The sequence below is a fragment of the Pseudopipra pipra genome, chromosome 13, assembly GCF_036250125.1.
Source record: "Pseudopipra pipra isolate bDixPip1 chromosome 13, bDixPip1.hap1, whole genome shotgun sequence".
In the NCBI taxonomy this organism is placed as follows: domain Eukaryota; kingdom Metazoa; phylum Chordata; class Aves; order Passeriformes; family Pipridae; genus Pseudopipra; species Pseudopipra pipra.
Window position 1 is genome coordinate 8,132,851 of NC_087561.1, and position 18,313 is coordinate 8,151,163.

The 18,313-nt window shown below is 39.2% G+C and overlaps 1 protein-coding gene across 7 annotated transcripts in view; it reads left to right on the forward strand.

Annotated features, from left to right (window-relative positions):
- Positions 1 to 18,313, forward strand: part of TENM1 (teneurin transmembrane protein 1) — a 755,935-nt gene that overhangs the window by 658,271 nt on the left and 79,351 nt on the right. For 6 of the 7 annotated variants that reach the window (XM_064669852.1, XM_064669856.1, XM_064669858.1 and 3 more), the window contains 4 exons: positions 263 to 448; positions 1,524 to 1,547; positions 3,867 to 4,013; positions 14,166 to 14,382. In XM_064669852.1, the coding sequence (XP_064525922.1) occupies positions 263 to 448; positions 1,524 to 1,547; positions 3,867 to 4,013; positions 14,166 to 14,382 (574 nt within the window). The remainder of the gene's footprint in view (positions 1 to 262; positions 449 to 1,523; positions 1,548 to 3,866; positions 4,014 to 14,165; positions 14,383 to 18,313) is intronic. The other variant, XM_064669857.1, reaches the window with a different exon arrangement.

The following is an 18,313-nucleotide window of genomic DNA, read 5'->3' on the forward strand; positions in this document are numbered from 1 at the left end:
GTTTGTCTGTTTTAGACCTATTACTCTACTCTTTGCAAAGATGTCATTTGCAGTCCCTACTCCAAACAAATAAATAGTCTGGGAAGTAACTGCTAAAGAAGGAGGCAGCCAGATTGCATAAGGTCTGTACTGGGTGATGAAATCCCATATTTGATCCAATAGATGAGTGATACTGGTACAGAAGGGATTTAGTCTTGATGCAAAGTCTGTTTGCGCTGTGACACTGATGTCTCACGTGGTGTGTTTTTGTTCTCCTCTGCAGAGCTGTGTACCCTGGACTGTGGCAGTCACGGTGTCTGTTCCAGGGGGATATGCCAGTGTGAGGAGGGCTGGGTAGGACCAACCTGTGAAGAACGGACCTGCCACTCTCACTGTGCCGAGCACGGGCAGTGCAAGGACGGGAAGTGCGAGTGCAGCCCTGGATGGGAAGGGGACCACTGCACCATTGGTAAGGGGGTTTGCTACCCCAAGAAATAAAATACATAAAATCTTACTCAGGTCTACGCAGATCTGCCATAGCCATCATTCTGTTTGAAATTGTTTTGGAAAAAGAGAGGTCTAGAATCCAACCAGGTGTAAAAAGGTGCCTCTGCACCCTGCATGTCCCACAGAATAGCAGCTTGGCACAGCCTTCTGTATAGAGGAAATAATAGAGATTAATTAAGTTTTCTAAAAAAAAACACACAAAGGAAAGATAAATGTCCTAACATGTTCATGTATGCACTTTGAAGTCAGAAGGGAAAAGTGTTTAAGAAATAGGTGGTGTGAGGGGACAAAGCTATTATTTACCTTAAGTAATTCTTGCATTAAATCTCTTACCTTTCTGTCTGAGAATTTACATATTCTACTTACTACTAACGGTGTTTTTTCTAGAGCTGACTTCTAACAATATTCCTAATAAGGTAAAGCTTTCATACCTTTTTAGAAGTTATTAGTTTACTACATAAATGCAATGGTTATATTTTAAATAAAAAACAACAGGTTTTTGAAAGTCTAATAGTGTTTCTCCCTAAAATGTCCCAAAGCAAGATTATTCATAAATGTTTTAATTGTTTATAATAGCGCAGTATCTACTTCTCAGAGATAAGCAATGTAAGCTCTCGCATTTGTTTCTTGGAAAATCTAGAATGTTTATCTTGATTCCCTGGCTCTAGAATTTATTTAATCAGATTTGATAAGTCAAGAATTAGGTTTGAGAAGGAGGAACACCCTAATTTTGTAAAGATTGTTTAGAGCAAGTCCACAGAAGGACCGATATACTTAAAAAGATAAATAGACTTACTCTTCACATTGTAGGCAGTGCTAGGTGTAGCCCCAGCCCCTCTGCATGCTTGTCATCAAATGGAGAACGATCACAAAATCAATGTGTTTTGGTCACAGCAGCAGGAATAGATCTACCTGCAGGAAGAGGGAGACATTTTACATCTGTCCCACGGGTGACAAGCCATAAGCAAATGGTGTCTGTATTTTCATTTGGGTACAGAAGTTCAATCCATCTCAGTTTTGTTCTTTTCTTTTTTAAGCTCACTACTTAGATGCTGTTCAAGGTAAGTTTTTCATATCAGCATTGCAAAAAAAATAATGAAAATATACAAAAGTATTGGGAATGGAGCATTTTGTGTTACCTCTATTGAGCTTCTGTACTGCTAAGTTCCCAGAATAGATAACACATTTGTTTATGGAGATATATATACATATATATACACACACACACGCAGAGACAGAGATTAACAGCAGAAAATGCAGTTTTTAACAAATAATGTACTCAACTCATTTGCAAAATCGTAGCAATGTAAGCATGTTTTACGTGACCATCTGATGTGCTGTGTTAGGCAAATCCATTTTTTGTTCTTGCTTACCATCCCAAAGTAATGCCAAAGCTGAGGACTTGCTCAAAAAGCTTGTGTTGATAGTCTTCCATTAGAACAAAAATTTCTTTTTTTTTTGGTCATTGATGCTTGAAGTAAGTTTCTTTTGATAGAGAAATACCCTTTTTTTAAAGCTGTCTGTGCCAGATGTGATCTATTTCTCTTCAAAACATTTGATACAAGAGTTAAATTTTATGTTGCTTTGTCTCTGGTGCTGTTCATTTGATTCCCATGCCTTGCCGCAGGTCCTGCTTATTCATGTCAGCACAAGTCCCATCCCTGAGTCTGACAGCAGTCCCTCAGCCTGAGCCACACTGTGCAGAGCCCCTTCCAAAAAAGCTGGTAGCTGAAATATCAAACTAATCATTATTTCAGAAAGACCTGGGTGCTTATCTTGTGTTTCTTATTTTATTTCTTCAGAATTAGATAATAATAAAAGCAGGTAGGCATTTATTTGATTACATTTATACACTTAGAGGATAACCACACACAGCAGCAAAATATAATCATGGCCAAGAAATTAATTAACTCAGCAGGACAGGGATTCAAAGTGAAAAAACATCCTCATTACCCAGAAGAGTAATGCCCTTTCACCTAGCTTCCCAAAAGAGGCAAATAATTGGCTTTTATAGTATATTTGGTGGTTGCCAACTTCATGCTGTTTTAGAGTAACATCTTCCAGAATTACAGCGTGAGAAAATGGTCCCATCCATCTCCAGCCCTTCTGAGAAAGAAGGTCAGACTCTCCAATCCCCCGTTTGCACACGTGATTGATAAACTGTGATGAGGGTGAGAAAGAGGGAGATTATGTATCTCGTGTAAAGTGGCCAGGATATGTGCTGCCTGTGGGGCTGTAAGTCACGCCCTGACAGACCAGGCTCAGATTGGCTCCTCCAAAGTCCATTTGGAGCATCTTGGGGCAGTCAAACACAATTGCAGACTGAAGCTTCTTCTTTCTTCCTCAAAAAAAAATTCTCTCAGATGATACTTGCATGTTGATGTTCATGTGCAGAAGGGCTTTCAGATCCTGTATGTCCATGCTGGCAAAAAGGAGCCCTCTCACAAGTGATGCCACTTGCTCTGTCAAGCTTATTGCCAAGCTTTATCCATTGTCCTTTGGCTCCATGTGTGACATGGAGAGGATCTGACAAATGTCTGAGCTGGCACTGCACTATGCAAGCAGATGGACATGAGTGTACACATCCAAAAGATTGTTTCCTCTCTCACTCTTATAGGCAAGAAATCTAGCTGTGAATGTCCAAATCACGATTGATTCAGAGCTTGCAAGTATATAATCCAGAGGATGCTACAGCCCCAGTGTCAGTTTTGATCTAGAATCAGCACCACTAAAGGCCACATGGTGCTGATTCTAAAAAGCCATTTTAGAATCAGCTATAATGGAAGAAAGTGAAATGGGACATTGGAAGGCAATGCTCCCTCAATTGCCTTTGGTGGAAAGAGTTGTGTTGTCGCATAAATCAAATTGGCTTTTTCTCAGTCAGATGAGTATTTATGAACAGAATAAAAAGGTCACCTCCACTCCCTGCAATGTGTAGGATTATGTCCACAAATGCCAGTTTGTCATTTAGATGATATTGCCCATGTGTATCTTTGATATAAATCTTGATTATGTATATGATTTCCTTTGTGAACTACAGCTTATTTTTCAATAAGCAGAGAAAGAGATGGACATGGCAGACTTTGTGACTTTATAACTTATAACTTTCCTCACTTTTTTTGCTGCACACAAAATATTACACACTAAAAAAATCCTCATTCCTCGCTGAGAAATTACTTTTGGGCAAGCAAAGGGAAAGACCAGGTTGGGGATTCTTCCATCTTTGGCCAAAAATTTAAATGGCTTGCAAGGCAGCTGTGATCATTTGAAGGCAGCAAGTATAGTACTAGAAGTGGGAATGTTAATTAATAATTTCAGCTGTAAAATAGGAGAAGAAAATTCCTTCATGAAGGCTTCTTTTTTTACATTTTCTTTTTTAGATGGTTGCCCAGGTCTCTGTTATGGAAATGGGAGATGCACTCTTGATCAGAATGGATGGCACTGTGTTTGTCAAGTGGGCTGGAGTGGCTCAGGATGTAACATTGTCATGGAAATGGTGTGTGGAGATAACCTGGACAATGATGGAGGTATGATACATAATTCATGTGTCTGTTTATTTGTCACATCCTTGACTGCCATTTGAGTCTATGGTTTTGATGTATGTTTTCTTTCTTATCACAAAATGTCGATGTTTGTCTATGTGCTCAAGACAGTTATTCCGTTGACTTCATCTGAAGCAGCACTTTGAGGGAACAGATCCTTGTGCTAGATGCTGCTCAAGGCAGAAAGTATCTGTATGCCATATCTACCATCCCAGTACTTGGTTTTTTCTTATAAAAAGCAAAACAAAACAAAAGTGTAACAAATAATGTCTTCCATCTTCTTTCCACTCTTCCTCATAACTCTGTCATCTCTTTTAGAAAAGGCAGCCAATAGATACCCGAAACAAAAAAACCCTCTTTCTCATTCAGATAGTGAATTCAAGGCCATGTTAGAAAGGCTTTGAGAAACTGGGTCTAGTGGAAGATGTCCCTGCCTATGACAGGAGATTGGAACAAGATGATCTTTAAGGTGCCTTCCAATCCAAACCATTATATGAATCTGTGATCTATCCCAAGCACAGTTACATTTTTTTCCTTAGATTGTACATGAGATGCATTGAAATATATATTACCTAATTGTGTCACAGTTAGACCATGTCCGTGTCCTGGGTGAGATCTCATGCTCAACTGTAGGGCCAAATCTTGGTCTAATGATTGTCTGGGTTTTTTCTAGGTCATTGATAAATTAAGCTTGTTGTAGGTCCAAGAACTGAGGTCACTGTGGGACCTCAATAGAAACATTCTGACTCAGTGATGATTCCACATTTACAGATATATTTTGAGACCTTCTGATTTTGTATCCTGTGGCCTCTAAGACCCTGCTGTCCTTTGGCAAAGGTTTCCTTGTTTCTGAACCCCATTCAAAATTGCCTTATTCCTCTCTTATGCTTCCTTTTCCACCTTACTTCCAAGAAGTCCAACAACCATCTCTCTGCCCACTGTCTCTGCTCTCCTACACTGGTGTGTATCCCTTTCACACAAGGTCCCACAGCTGGCATCGCTGCCCCCCTGTGCTTTCCCATCTGTCAGTGCTCTCCCCTGCTGGCCAAGCTACTGACTCACTCTTAAATCTGTCCACTAAAACCCTGTTTAGCCTGTAATGTATGTAAAGCATTTTCTGATACACTCTGTGAACTGGCTCTGTATAAACTGCCCTGTATTGTGATTTTGGGTGCTTTATATTCTGCAATAACGGTGAGTTATTGGAAGAGTTGGCAGTTTTAACTCTAAATCTCCTTGAATTTGTCAGTTTAAGGCAGACACTTAACATCATTTCACTGCAGGTTTTAAAAGCAATTTTCTTTTTCCTTTTTAATGGCAACATAACATGGACTAGGACAGTTCTGTTGACATTACAATTAGAGATAAGTGCAGAGAGAAATATTTAATTAATCTGACTACTACAGATGGGCTAAATGTAATTAAGTTTCCTTCACAATCAATTTTGTATAAGAAAAGAAAATTATATCTACATATTATAACCACTTCTCTTTATATATATGAAGTTCACACGACCTGATTTGGCATAAGTATAAAGTAGAAAAATTCCCCTAAAGTCATTGAAGTTATACCAGTGTTAGATTAATATGAAATCAAAAGCAGATTCCTAGTGTTTTAGGGTTTGTATACCAACACAATAGTAAAAACAGAAATTAGGAAGGAGATATGACATTACCTGTTAAGTCCTGTTAGATGGTGGTTGAGCCTTAGACTGTGAGAATATTATGGTGACCTAACGAGTTTGCATTCATCAAGCTCCGTAACTGGATTAGGTTCATAAGGATAGAAGCTATTAGCATTTCTGCCTGCAGTTGTGGTGAATTAAGAGCATGCACTCAGTTGAGTTACAGAAACACAGCTGACAGGTAATAACTTCCTGAGCCATTAAGATATGATCATACTCAGTCACTAATACAAAGCCCAAGAGATCATGCTCTAGACACAACTTAATGCCCTTGTATATTCCAAATCACAGAATTCTCACCTAGAAAAATCTTAATCCTTCCACTTGTGTTTAAATTAAACATTTATATCGCAGTCCTCAGGAGTCCTATTGTGTTTCAAGTTTGTTAGGAGGAAGTTACCACCAAAGAACAAAGCTGTAGTAAATGTGAACAATTATTATGTCAAACAAACTCTAATTTTAGGACTTAGGCAGAGGCATAATTTTGTGTAGTTTTCAGTTGATTTATTATATAGTGCTTTCGGGGACTGAAAAACTGAAATTTAAATTAAATTAAATTGACATTTAAAACTACAATTCAAATACATAGTAGAAAAGAACTAGGTTAGTCTTAACTATAAGGATTGAATAATGTCATTTATTTGGCATGAGGAAGTGTTAGTGTTGTTCTTTGGCCTGTATTAAGAGCACAAAAGCTTTGGGAGAGGGAAAGCCTATAATTCATTTTTTAAGGAACGACATATTAGTATAAAGAAAAGCCACAAGTATATTCACAGGCATCCTGGTCCTGCAGCCACTGAAGCACCGAGTTCCCATCAGTTCCCGAGTTCCTTGTGGTGGTAAGGTAAAACACGTGTGGGACTATTCTCCTGAGCAGGGAGAGCACAATTTCTTTTAGAGCCCCATTAGGATTCACTGCACTTGTACCCTGGCTGTACCAAAACTGCCTTTCCCATTCCAGCTCATAACTCTCTGTTAGCTCTTTCCTACTCGCAGACTTAAGGGCATGTTTACCTGTTCAAATATCACTACAAATATCATTGGAAAGGTCTTAGCATTATAACAGATGCACAACAGCATGGTTTGCACTTGCTCTCGTGGAGTGCATCTGCAGTCTGTTAGCAGCGTGATGTCCATTAGAAAATGCCAAGAAGTCAAGCAGATGTCCTTTGTAGTGGGGCCTTTGTCTCGCCATGGCTTCTCACACCATCACACCATCACATTATTCCCCATTTCTTATTCTTATTCTTTCTCTGTCGTGACTGACATGATTTCAGTTTATAAGATGATCATTCAGCTCATCTGAGCAGGTCATTTTCTCCTGTCCTGCCATTAATTAAGACTCACTGGAAGCTTCAGTAGCTCCAGAAGATTGCTTGAAAGCTCTGCAGAGCTTTCACAGGCGAGGACCTGTATCTTGGGCACAGGAGGCTGCCACAACGTGGGGGGACACAAAACACTGAGCTCCCACTCATGGGTCACCCCTCACTCTGCCAAGCCACAATTTTCCTGTTTTTTGGACATGTATTTACCCTGCTGCTGCACATATAGGTCTTTGTCTGCAGCTGAAAGTTGCAGCCTGTCACTCCCATTAATGTCTTTGATATGGATCTCTCTTTTAAATTTGCCTGCATCTCTTTTTATTGTTTTTTCTTTCATGAATCAATCTTTCCCGTTTGTTTTTAAGGAAAATACTATTTACTACTAGCTTTGAATTCTCTTTCAAATATCCATTCAGTCACTTCAGACAGTTATTGTAGCTTTCTCCAAGCTTTTCCAAGCACAAGGAAATATATGACTCAGCATAGCCTTGGGTTGATAACCAGTGCTACTAAAATATTGATGTATTTCTGACCCATCCATTGGCATTTTAATAACCTATCTATCATAGAGATATTGAGTCCATATATAAGTAATATGCTATTATTACTCAATATAAGTAATACTGATGGGAATGGTTTTCATTGTTGCTGAGCAGTGAGGACTCCCCAGGGATACTTACAGTTTCTGAAAACCTGATATATTTGTATTGTCCTATGTGTGGAAGGCCAAACACCACTGGTACTCACTGAATAAAACAGCCTTTCCACAGGCACCCTGCTGGGTTTCCTGATACAAACACCAGTGTTCCCGGTTAACAGCCTCGCTGTCTGCTGCCTGCTATGTATTATGGCTAAAATTTGGGCAATTTGAATTAATGCATATGAATAAGCATTAGATACTCATGACAGTTGCTGCTGCTGCTGCTTAGTCTCTTCTGAAGTTACTCTTTGATTCCTTTTGCTTGGATTCCTGGCAACCCTAATTAGACTGAACTGAGCCTGTGGTGAAACAAGTCAGCACAGGCAATGTTTAATGCGTATTTGAAATCTGTAAAAGAAAACAAGTAAACGTGGGTTGGAGACGCCTGTGGATTTTTTTTCCACAAACAACACTAGTATTGAACAATTGATCATGTGAGTGTACTGAAAAGTGCAAATCCTTCAAATGTTGAGAGTCATAGTGTTTAGTATTTTAGGTTGCACTGAATAGGAGTTCAGAGAAAAAAATCTGCTTACTGCAAGGAGGAACTTCAATTCCATTTTTTACTTTTGGTGAAAATATTCTGGACATAGATCTCACTGCTCAGTCACTGGTGCTCACTCCAGCACACGGGGAGTGGGAGTGCACTGACACACACACACAGCTCTGGGTTGCTCTGCAGCAGTGAAATGAAGCTCATTGGTATTCACATAATTATAGAATATCCTGAGTTGGAAAGGACCCACAAGGATCATTAAAGTCCAACTCCTGACCCCGCACAGGACAACCCAAAAAACTGCACCATGTGCCTGAGAGTGTTGTCAAACACTTCTGAACTCCATCAGACTTGATGCTGTGACCACTTTCCTGAATTCCCTTAGCCAACCACCCTCTGGGTGAAGAGCCTTTTCCTAATATCCAGCCTAACCCTCCCCTGACGCAACTTCAGGCTATTCCCTTGGGTCCTGTCTCTGGTCACCAGAGGGAAGAGGCCAGTGCCTGTCCCTCCACAGCCCCTCATGAGGAAGTTGTAGACTGTGATGAGTTTTCCCCTCAGTCTCCAGTTCTCCAGGCTGAACAAGACAAGTGACCTCAGATGCTCCTCATATGTTTTCCCCTCTAGGCCTTTCACCATCTTCATAGCTGTCCTTTGCATGTTTTATAATAGCTTTATATCTTTCTTGTATTGTGATGCCCAAAACTAAGTACAGTGTATTGCTTAGAGATGGATTTGACTCTCATGTCACTGAGCAATTACATTATTAGCCTGTGTGTTTGTGAGCGTGTCTGCAGACGTGTGTGTGCATGCACCATATAAGCATCTTCACCACTTTTTGTAATATTCTGGGTCTGACATTACCATCAAACTTATTGGTTTTCATTAACCTCGTAGTTAACTTCTCCACGTGAGACAAAAGCTTGAAAGGGTGAGAACTTTGCTCATTTAATGAACTTTTAAGCAGAAGAGTAGCAATTCTAAGTTTTATTGCAAACTATTTATGTTTTGCTTGCCAGAACCTAATGATAGTGGATGGTTTATTAAAATAACTAACATGGGAGGTAGAGTCTGATTGAATTTGTCATTTTCTTAGCCAGTTAATAAAGTGTCTCAGTTGTTTAATAGAAAAGAGGCCGCAGTGCAAGTTATTGCTTGCTGAACTGGTGAGCTGGGAAAGCCACCACTCCAGAATTAGAACCACTTTGTTCTTTGCTTCCCTTACCAGTGTCCCCATGCAGTGCCTCTTTACTGTCCTTGGGTGTTCCTGAAATTGTATCTAGACAGTTTGTACTAATTGTGAACACTGATCTATTTTCAGCAGTGATATTCCCATATTTGTAGTCATGAATTGCAAGTGATTCAAGGGTAGATGAGCAGAACAGAGATGCTGGGATTTGGAAAGTACATGACGTAGAGCTGTTCGTATCAGGCATGAAATATGTGACTTGTTCTGTGTTCTTGCAATTAACTTATAGCTGACAAAATGCCTTTTTCTTTTCCAACTGTTGTTTTGTTTTATTTTAATGAGGATTTAATGTGGATATCATGCAGTGCATGGAAAGCTCACACATAAAACATACGAAATGTGTTCACTGTACAGCAGTTGCCCAAACTTGGAAAGTACAGAGATATATTGCTGGAAAGTAACCAGTGGAGAGGTGGGTCCATAGCCACAGCTCCATTGCCAATTTTTCTGGCTGCTGAAGGTGATCATTCCTGTAGAAGAGAGATTGCTGCACAATGTTTACATTAGAGAATGTGCTCTACCAAGCACAACCTGAGCCTTCCATGACTGCAGCAGAAACATAGCTGAGGAGGTAATTTCACAGCACTTGTGAGATTCTTTCCATCATACGGAATAAGAAAAATATATAAAAATGTGTGAGCAAGAAAATATATTTTTTCATGGAAAACATTGTGTGATTCCATTAAAGCAAACTCCTGACACAATAAATATTAATATCATTCCTTCTAGAAAGCTTCCTTAAAAAATCTATTCCTCAGCAAAGAAATAGGAAAATCTTGTCCTAATTCTGTGATCTATTGCAATGCAGATAGGAGTGGTATGACTGAAAACAGAACAACTTATTTTGGCATGCTCTGCCTTCTCTTTGAGGTTGTTTAAATTATTTAAGTGTGCTGTGAAGTGCTTTTTATCCTCAAGTCAATCTTTGTGAATTCTATTTTAGCAGTAATATTAAAAATATTTTAATTGTGTAATTCACTTTTTTCATCATTATCCCTCGCATACAAAACAAGGTACCTGGAAGATGTCAAACCATAATCCCAGACTCATCAAAATGTGAAGCACTTTAATATATAATCTGTAGTGCACCTTTAAGGTGCCTGACTGTGTTTTATATAAAATAAATAAAAAAATGCTAATAGCACACCGAAACCATTTACACCCCTGTAATACATCTTAGTCTGCACCTATGCTGTGATGCACTTCGGTGTAATTGACAGTAAAAACTTCAGTGTACAGGCTCCCCTGCTGTATGAATTACAGTTTTTGCTGTTTGTAGTAGTTTGTTCATACTCCTGACTGTTGTCTCATGAGATTTAAAAGAAATCCCGCTGGTTTATTAACACAGTGAGCTTTTTAATAGTTGGTTTCTGATATGAAAATTTAACTAAAATTGTGACCATTGGTTGAGAACTGACTAATGTATTTGTAGAATTTCAAGTGAACAAATTTGATTATATAGTTTATAAATAAGATTTATTTGGTTTCTGTGGGTTATTCTCCTGGATTAAAAGTTTCATTTCAAATAGAATTGGCTCGTTAAAAATGTCCTCCCATGCACTTAGTAATATGATTTGCATTGTCACAAACTGCCTCCATATGTAGCTTGTGATTCTGTACTAGTTTGTTTTACCTCATTCATTTTGACGGGTATCATGCTGAATTACAGGAGTTTCTTTTGGAGTTTTAGGTTTGAAATTTTTTCTTTTAAATTGTCTAACTTAAAACCAAAGTCTTAAATGAGACTAAAGTGGAACAAAGATTTTATTTTAGCTTAATAGTTTCCTGTTTGCCCCAAAATAGGTGTTTTATTCTTTTACTTTAGCACAAAGTGTGAAAAATATTTTTCAGTTTTATCCAAGTTGATTTCTCTTCTAAATTTTGTTTAATTGTTTGGGGAAAAAAGCTAGAAGTTTCATTATTCAGACACTTCTTCTAATTAATGGTTCTAAAGTATATACACACAGTGGCCTGAGCAAAATATGTGGTCTTAAGAGTCCATAGAAGAGCTGGTGTTTCTGCACCTCCTGCTTCGCTGCCTATGGAGCATCTTCTCTGAGCCTCGCATCTGTTTTCTCTCTCACTCTGCATGGTTGAGTGGGGAGATTAAAATAAATTGTCATCTGATCAATAAAAATATTATAAAAAAAATACAGCATGAGAGAGAGAAAAGCCATGAATGATAGTCTGTAGCCTAGAAGACTGTTCCCTTGCATTAACATTGATATTTTCAGTAGCAATTTCTTCCTCTAATGATTTTGTAGCCTTTGCTTCTAAGGCCATAAGCTGGTCCTGCCTAATCCAGACTTCATAGATTGATGGTGCTGTTAGAATACACACCATTCTCACAATTATGCTTCTGTTATGCTTCTGGGACTTCACACCCTACTAATGGGAAACCCACCCTCTTGTATCCCTGGGAGCCTGGAGAGGCAAAATGAAACCAGGTGCAAGTAATTCAAACCAAAATAACTCCATTAGCAGAACCTGGAAGAGTTTATAAGGCAGTCACTCTGCTGACAAGTAAACTGCACAGAAAAGATGAAAATTGAGTCTGACTGGAAGATGGAAAACTGCTTTCCCTGTACTTGGTTTCTTTTTGTGTACAGCCTGAATGCACTGTGCTTGTAGTCAGGCATGTAAGCTCTTCACTGAAGCAGAGAAAAATGAGGACTCTATTAGAATGAGCAAAGCAGTTAATTGTTATTTTTACAGCTATTTCTTTCCTAAGAAATTTCTTTCCTAATAATCTTCATATTGTGATATTTCTATGACTTTTCACTTTTATTTCTTACCTAAATGAGAGAATCAGGTCAACTCAGTTCCCCCATCTAATGGCTTGTTGACAAGATAAAAATTAATCAGAATAGCTACTGTGGAAAAAAATTACTCCAGAGTAGCTTCCCCATGGATACTGTTATTCTGAAATAAGTGCTCCTTTTTTCTGATTAGCACATATTCTGCCAGACCAATGTTTGTCAAGTTTCTCAGGTAGACAGCAGTCAGATTGTAGAAATTAGTACCTTCCAGAAAGTCCCTTGACTCCTTGAACAAGACTTGTCACTGCCATATCCCTTCCACTGGCAGAGCCCAGCTCTGAATGGCCTGACCACATCAGAGCCCTCTGCAGGCATCTACAGTATCAACCAGCAAGAGATTTCAATGTCTTCATCACCTTTTCAAGTTTAGAATTCTGGCAGATTTGTAGTCTTGGATAATCTGCATTTCAGTTCATGTTTTAAGGACATAGGGAGTTTCATTCCTTGGACAAAAAAAGAGGAAACAATAAGATTATTTTTTTCCTTGCAGTTCCAAGCCTGCTCTTCAAGTTTCAACCCAAAAAGCTCTTTTGTTTTTTCGTCAGAGCACATTGAAAACTCCTCTGTTTCATGCTGTGAACTCCTCCATCCGCTTCCTGTGTGCTTTTGTTTAGACTGGAGGCCCCTTATTGTTTCAGTTTACTGACTTCCTAGTGGATTTCAATTGCTTCCTAGGCTTTCCTGAATATAAAGTGACTGTTAAAGTCAATAAACTCAACGTTACCCTGTGAAGTTCTTCTCCCACTACTGGCAAATGCCTGTTGACTTGGGGAATGTGGAAACAACTTAAAGCACACACTGACCAGCTTTGCTGGATCCAAGGGCCCTAGGTTATTGTTGTTAGCTATCTGCAGTTGCCCTTGGCTCATTATCACAAAAACTAGCCTGCTGTATCTGATTTCCCAGCTGCAGCAGGATAGATTTGTTAATATATTTTGCTTAGCCAAACGGTTACCTTGCTCAAGGTCAAGCAAGGATTTTCAGATGCCAGGAAAGCCCGTCTCATTATATTTGTTTGTTCTGTAGAAGGGCTTTTGCTTTCTTTTCAAAGTGAATATTTTATGCTGCTATTTACTGAGTATTCACAGAGTGCAGTGTGCTCTATTGAGAAAGGAGAAAGTTGGCTGAGGGTTGGTCTCGCACCCATTAAAGTCAATGACAAAATTCCAGCAGCTCCCCTGCTGGTGCAGTTTGCCCGGAGGAGGTACAGTTTGATAGGCTTCAAAGTGTTGGTATGAACAGAGCATGGAAAGTCAAAGCATGAAGTGAAAATATCTGACAGTATGTTGATCCTATAGCATTCCAATTTTAACACAAGGGAAATCCATACAGCGATATGATGACTCCACATTTATTCAGACCGACCTTGTTAAAAATACAAAGAGATGTCTTTGTTGAAGGATACGACACCTTCATCTCGCTTTATATGCATTAGTGTGCTTGTCAATCCAAGCAAGTTAGCAGCTGGTAAGTCATAAAATGGATGTTAAAGAACATAGCTGGACATTTTACCATCTCTTATTAAATCTGTTTCTGATTGAGTATGTAATTTAGGCAATTTGGACATCTAAGCTGCTGATAGAAGCAATTAAATGCCAATAGCCCAATTTTAAGTTTTATTTAGGTGCTTAATTTAGATGCACTTCAGTGCTCCAATTTTCATCATAAGCTTTGGACATTTAAGCACATGAATTTCGTGTGCTTGAAATGGACTAAGCATGTGCGTTAATGCTTTATTGAATTTGACTGTGTCATAATCAGCATGCCTTTCCATTTATTACATCCCTCCTGTACTCTCTGCTAGTAAATGCAGTGCTTTATTCTCAAACCACTCAAGTTCCTGAACTTTCCATTCTTTCTGTTTTAGATGGCTTGACAGACTGTGTAGACCCTGATTGTTGTCAGCAAAGTAATTGTTACGCAACTCCACTCTGCCAGGGTTCGCCTGATCCCCTTGACCTTATTCAGCACAGCCAACCACCTTTCTCTCAGCATCCTCCAAGGCTCTTTTATGATCGGATCAGATTCCTTATTGGAAAGGAAAGCACTCATGTCATCCCAGGAGATGTCTCATTTGAGAGCAGGTGAGTTTTTCTCTCAGATGAAAGGTTTTTCTGAATATTGAGAACTGCGATGAAATTATTTAACCAGAAAAAAAAGTGGTGATACCTGGATAGCTGAGAATTCTTCACTGGATCTCATGAAATACTTAAAAGGGTAACAAACATTGAAGTCCCAACAGCTGAGGATCTTTGTTTTCAGATTATCCTTGCTACCTGTCTAGTTCATGAAAGTGTCACAGCAACAAACTCTATTGCTCTTATGAACAAGACTCTGACTGTTGTAGAAGGTAAGCTATCTCATAAAGTCAGCAGGGGGAAGTTCAGCCTTTCATACTGTACATACAGTTAGTGGCAGGATGCAGAAGGACAAGTTGAATTAATATGTGCTGTATTCAGTCACCTTTCTGCCCAGTCGAACTTGATTGGTATTTACAGTGTAATAAATTTAACATGTGTCACTTACATATAATCCAGCCACCTAATTAAAAAACTTCTCTTTTTTTACTACATGTTGATAGACCAGCGTTTACCATTTCGTGCCGCGGGTTTCTCTCCAGCTGTCGTGCGAAGAGTAGAGTGATCTCTGAGTGTTTGTGAGATTGGCTTTACCCTTTTAGCAGGAAAACACTGTGCAATACGAAAGGGGCACTTACTTGCTCAGAAAACCTGGTAACACATATTTTCTTGAACATTTGAAATATAGAGGCACATAAGATTTTATGCTGTAGTTCACCTGGGAAGCTATAACTTACATGCTGACAAAGAGATCCACAAATCATCCACATCACCTGACTATTACCCTGTCAACTAGACCTGTGCATTAGATAAACCATGTTCCAGTAATAAGGACATAAGAATTTTTTTATTTTCACAGTACATAGCACTTAGGTTACAACTCGACACAATTCCATAGCTGCACACAAATTCAGTGCACTTTCTCTTTGTGACATTAATTTTTAATAAAGTAAATTTGTAAACAGTCTTTATTGATCTGAAATACCTAAACATTTAATCACTATTAATAATGTAACAGGATGTTATAAATATGTAGAACGATAGGGCATGAAGATGAACTCTGTGAGAAGCATCCACCTGCCACGGCTGGATCTCTTGGAGTGTGTTGCTCTTATGAACGGTGCCACTGCATCTGGGCCAAGGTCCTTGGCTGGCTGTATGTGCAAACTAGAAGTCTTTTAAAACAAAAGTCACCAGTTAAAGATTTGCCTCATCAAAATGCCTCACAGTGAGGAGTTTTCAGAGAGGAGGTGAGCACTTGAGTTGCCTGTACAATGTTCTGTGACACTGCAAATGTTAGCAGCCAGATTGCACATAATCCCATCAACGTGCTTTTATAGATATAAGGAATTGATCTTTTAAAGCTATCATTGATAGGATTTAACTTGGATTTAAAAGCTTCTTCTGAGTGTTTAGATTCTTTACCCTGAGACCTGCCATGCCTTTGAGCGGCGAAGTTCCGTGTGGGAGCAGCAGCCCACCCTTACCATGGCTTGTTACTTCCTGCCACTAAGGAGTATGACTTGTGCTGGTGCATTGCTCACACCCCAGATATTGCTTCCTCCCACTGTAGAGACATTCTTAGTTAGTTTGGTGAGAAGATCCTTGGGATTCACATGAGGGTGGCTCTATCTTTGGAATCAGGGCAGTGCCTGGAGACTCGCGCTGTGCCATGTCTCCTGGGGTTTGTCAGCAGTAATCTGCACTGTACTGGGCACCCGAGGGGTCCCTTAGTCCACACTTTGCTTGATCCTCAAGTCTTCCAGGCTGCTGAAAAATTGTTCATCCACAAGTCAAATATTATTAAAAACTGCCAGAATTTTTCTCAAGGATGAGAGATAAGCAGGGTCTCTGAAGGAGGCAATAGCTGAGCTGTGCTGCCTCTGTTCGGAAATCTTCCTCTGACATTGCCAATCTGACTGTCATCTAGTGTCTGTTCTTCTCCTGGGAACTAAGATTATTGAAAAAATATAGAAAGACAACTGCTGCTACAGTAAAAACATCAGAAATCTGTGATCCAGCCTATCTGGTACAGACCAAAGAATGCTTGGGGGGTTTTAATCTCCTTTGGGCTATTGTTGAAAAGGTTGTGTCCAGGCACATGGTATTAACTCATGTCTGCCTGCAATGACACTGATTTTATGGATTGGTGGTTCAACGTAAAATACTGGAAGGATTGGATGTAATAGGGGCATGCATTTATTTCAGAGCACTGGCATCCACTCTCACTGGTGCTTCAATTTTGCAAAACCCTAGCTGGCTTTTTTTTATTATTATTATTTCCCTTTTTCAAGAAATCTCTGTGACCATTAGGAGGATTAAGGAAGAAATATCTATCCAATGTTTCTAGCTGTCTGATTCAAATGACATTGTGCAGTATCTTACTGTACCACAGGTCAGTGGAGCTCTAGCATGGGTGATGTTTGCACAAATTTCACTGTAGACAAAGTCAAAGTGATGTTGATTAGATTTGGGAAAGCTATCAAAAATGGTGAAGATTATCTCTGTCATTCAGACTGAGTGTTTGGTCTCTGCCGTATCCTGGCATTTTCAAAATAATCTGAAATACTAAAACTAGTTGTTCTGACAGCTGCTGAGACATCTATCCTTTTGCATTTGCATCTTGGACTTTAGCTTAGCTCTAATTTTTAAATATTTGCCTTCTGCAACACAGTCGGGATGTTGCATTGAGCCAGGGCTGAATACTACTCCAAGAATAACATTAAGGAGCAAAATGTTTGCAAAACATATTTTACTTTTTATTATGTCAAAGGCATGTCATTTGCACTGAGTTTTTACAAACTCCCACTTATCTGTGACGTGCTGAAAGGCAGATTAGAAGCATTCTGAATAAATGGAAATGTACTTGCTTACATCAGGAATGGTTTTGACCTACTACATGTAGCAGGGTGTAGCAGATTATAATGTTTTTGTCAACTTCTGTTCTCAGAAAGGTTTTTAGCTTGTTTCTTTGCTGAGTTTTTTTTTAATGCATGCTGCTGGCAAGCTATTTGACTCACTGCAAATTGCCTGCAAAAAGGGTCCAGTGTATGGTACTGAATTAATTACCCTTCAAAGGCTGCTTACAGCAACATTGTCAGCAGGAAGAAACGAATGTACCTCACTAGCCTTTAGCTTAATTTCTCTGATTGAAGATTTTAATCATAAATGTAATACAGTAAATGACATCTTCTGGTAATGTGACACTTGCAAATTCACAAGTTGCTTGACAGAGTTTCATATCTGAGCCTAATGTCTCAGCCTGAGGTGCTCTGAGAATATTGGAAACTTAAAACACAAAACAAAAGGAAAAAAATAGCAGATAAGTAGCAGCAGAGCAAGGCAGAACGGTGATGGAATAATAAAATGCTTTACAAATAGTAAAAGAATTCATCTAGAATTTAAACTTCTATTTATATTTTAAATTAGAGATGCCAAACAAACTGCCTGATGGCAGAGACCTGAGACCTGCAGAGCTGAGATCCTCAGTTACTCGTGGAATGACCCATGAAGCATTGACAGAGAAATCCTACTTCTTTTAGGCCACCTGCAACCTGTGGGAATCTCGGCTTTCTCTCAAAAAGCCAACTGCTCCCTCTGGAGTTGCAGATTTAGCACAGCTTGCCAGGGGACTGGGAACACTTTTAATGCATTTGAAAACACTAAGGCAGCTTATCAGGGACATGTTCCTGCCCAGCTCCACCAAATTAGAAAAGACATTTTTGCACTTACTTTCAAGTTAAAACAACTTGGAGAGCCTTAGGTCCGAGATTACGCAATCGTCGCAAATAGGTGGCTGTTGGACAGATAGTGGGAGTTATCCCCTGTGAGAAAGCAAAGCAGAGCAGTCACAAGAGTGTGGAATAAATCTTAGAGGCAGAGAACACAGTGCATTGAGGAGACATCACGATCTTTAGAGGTTTCTCTGCTCAAATTA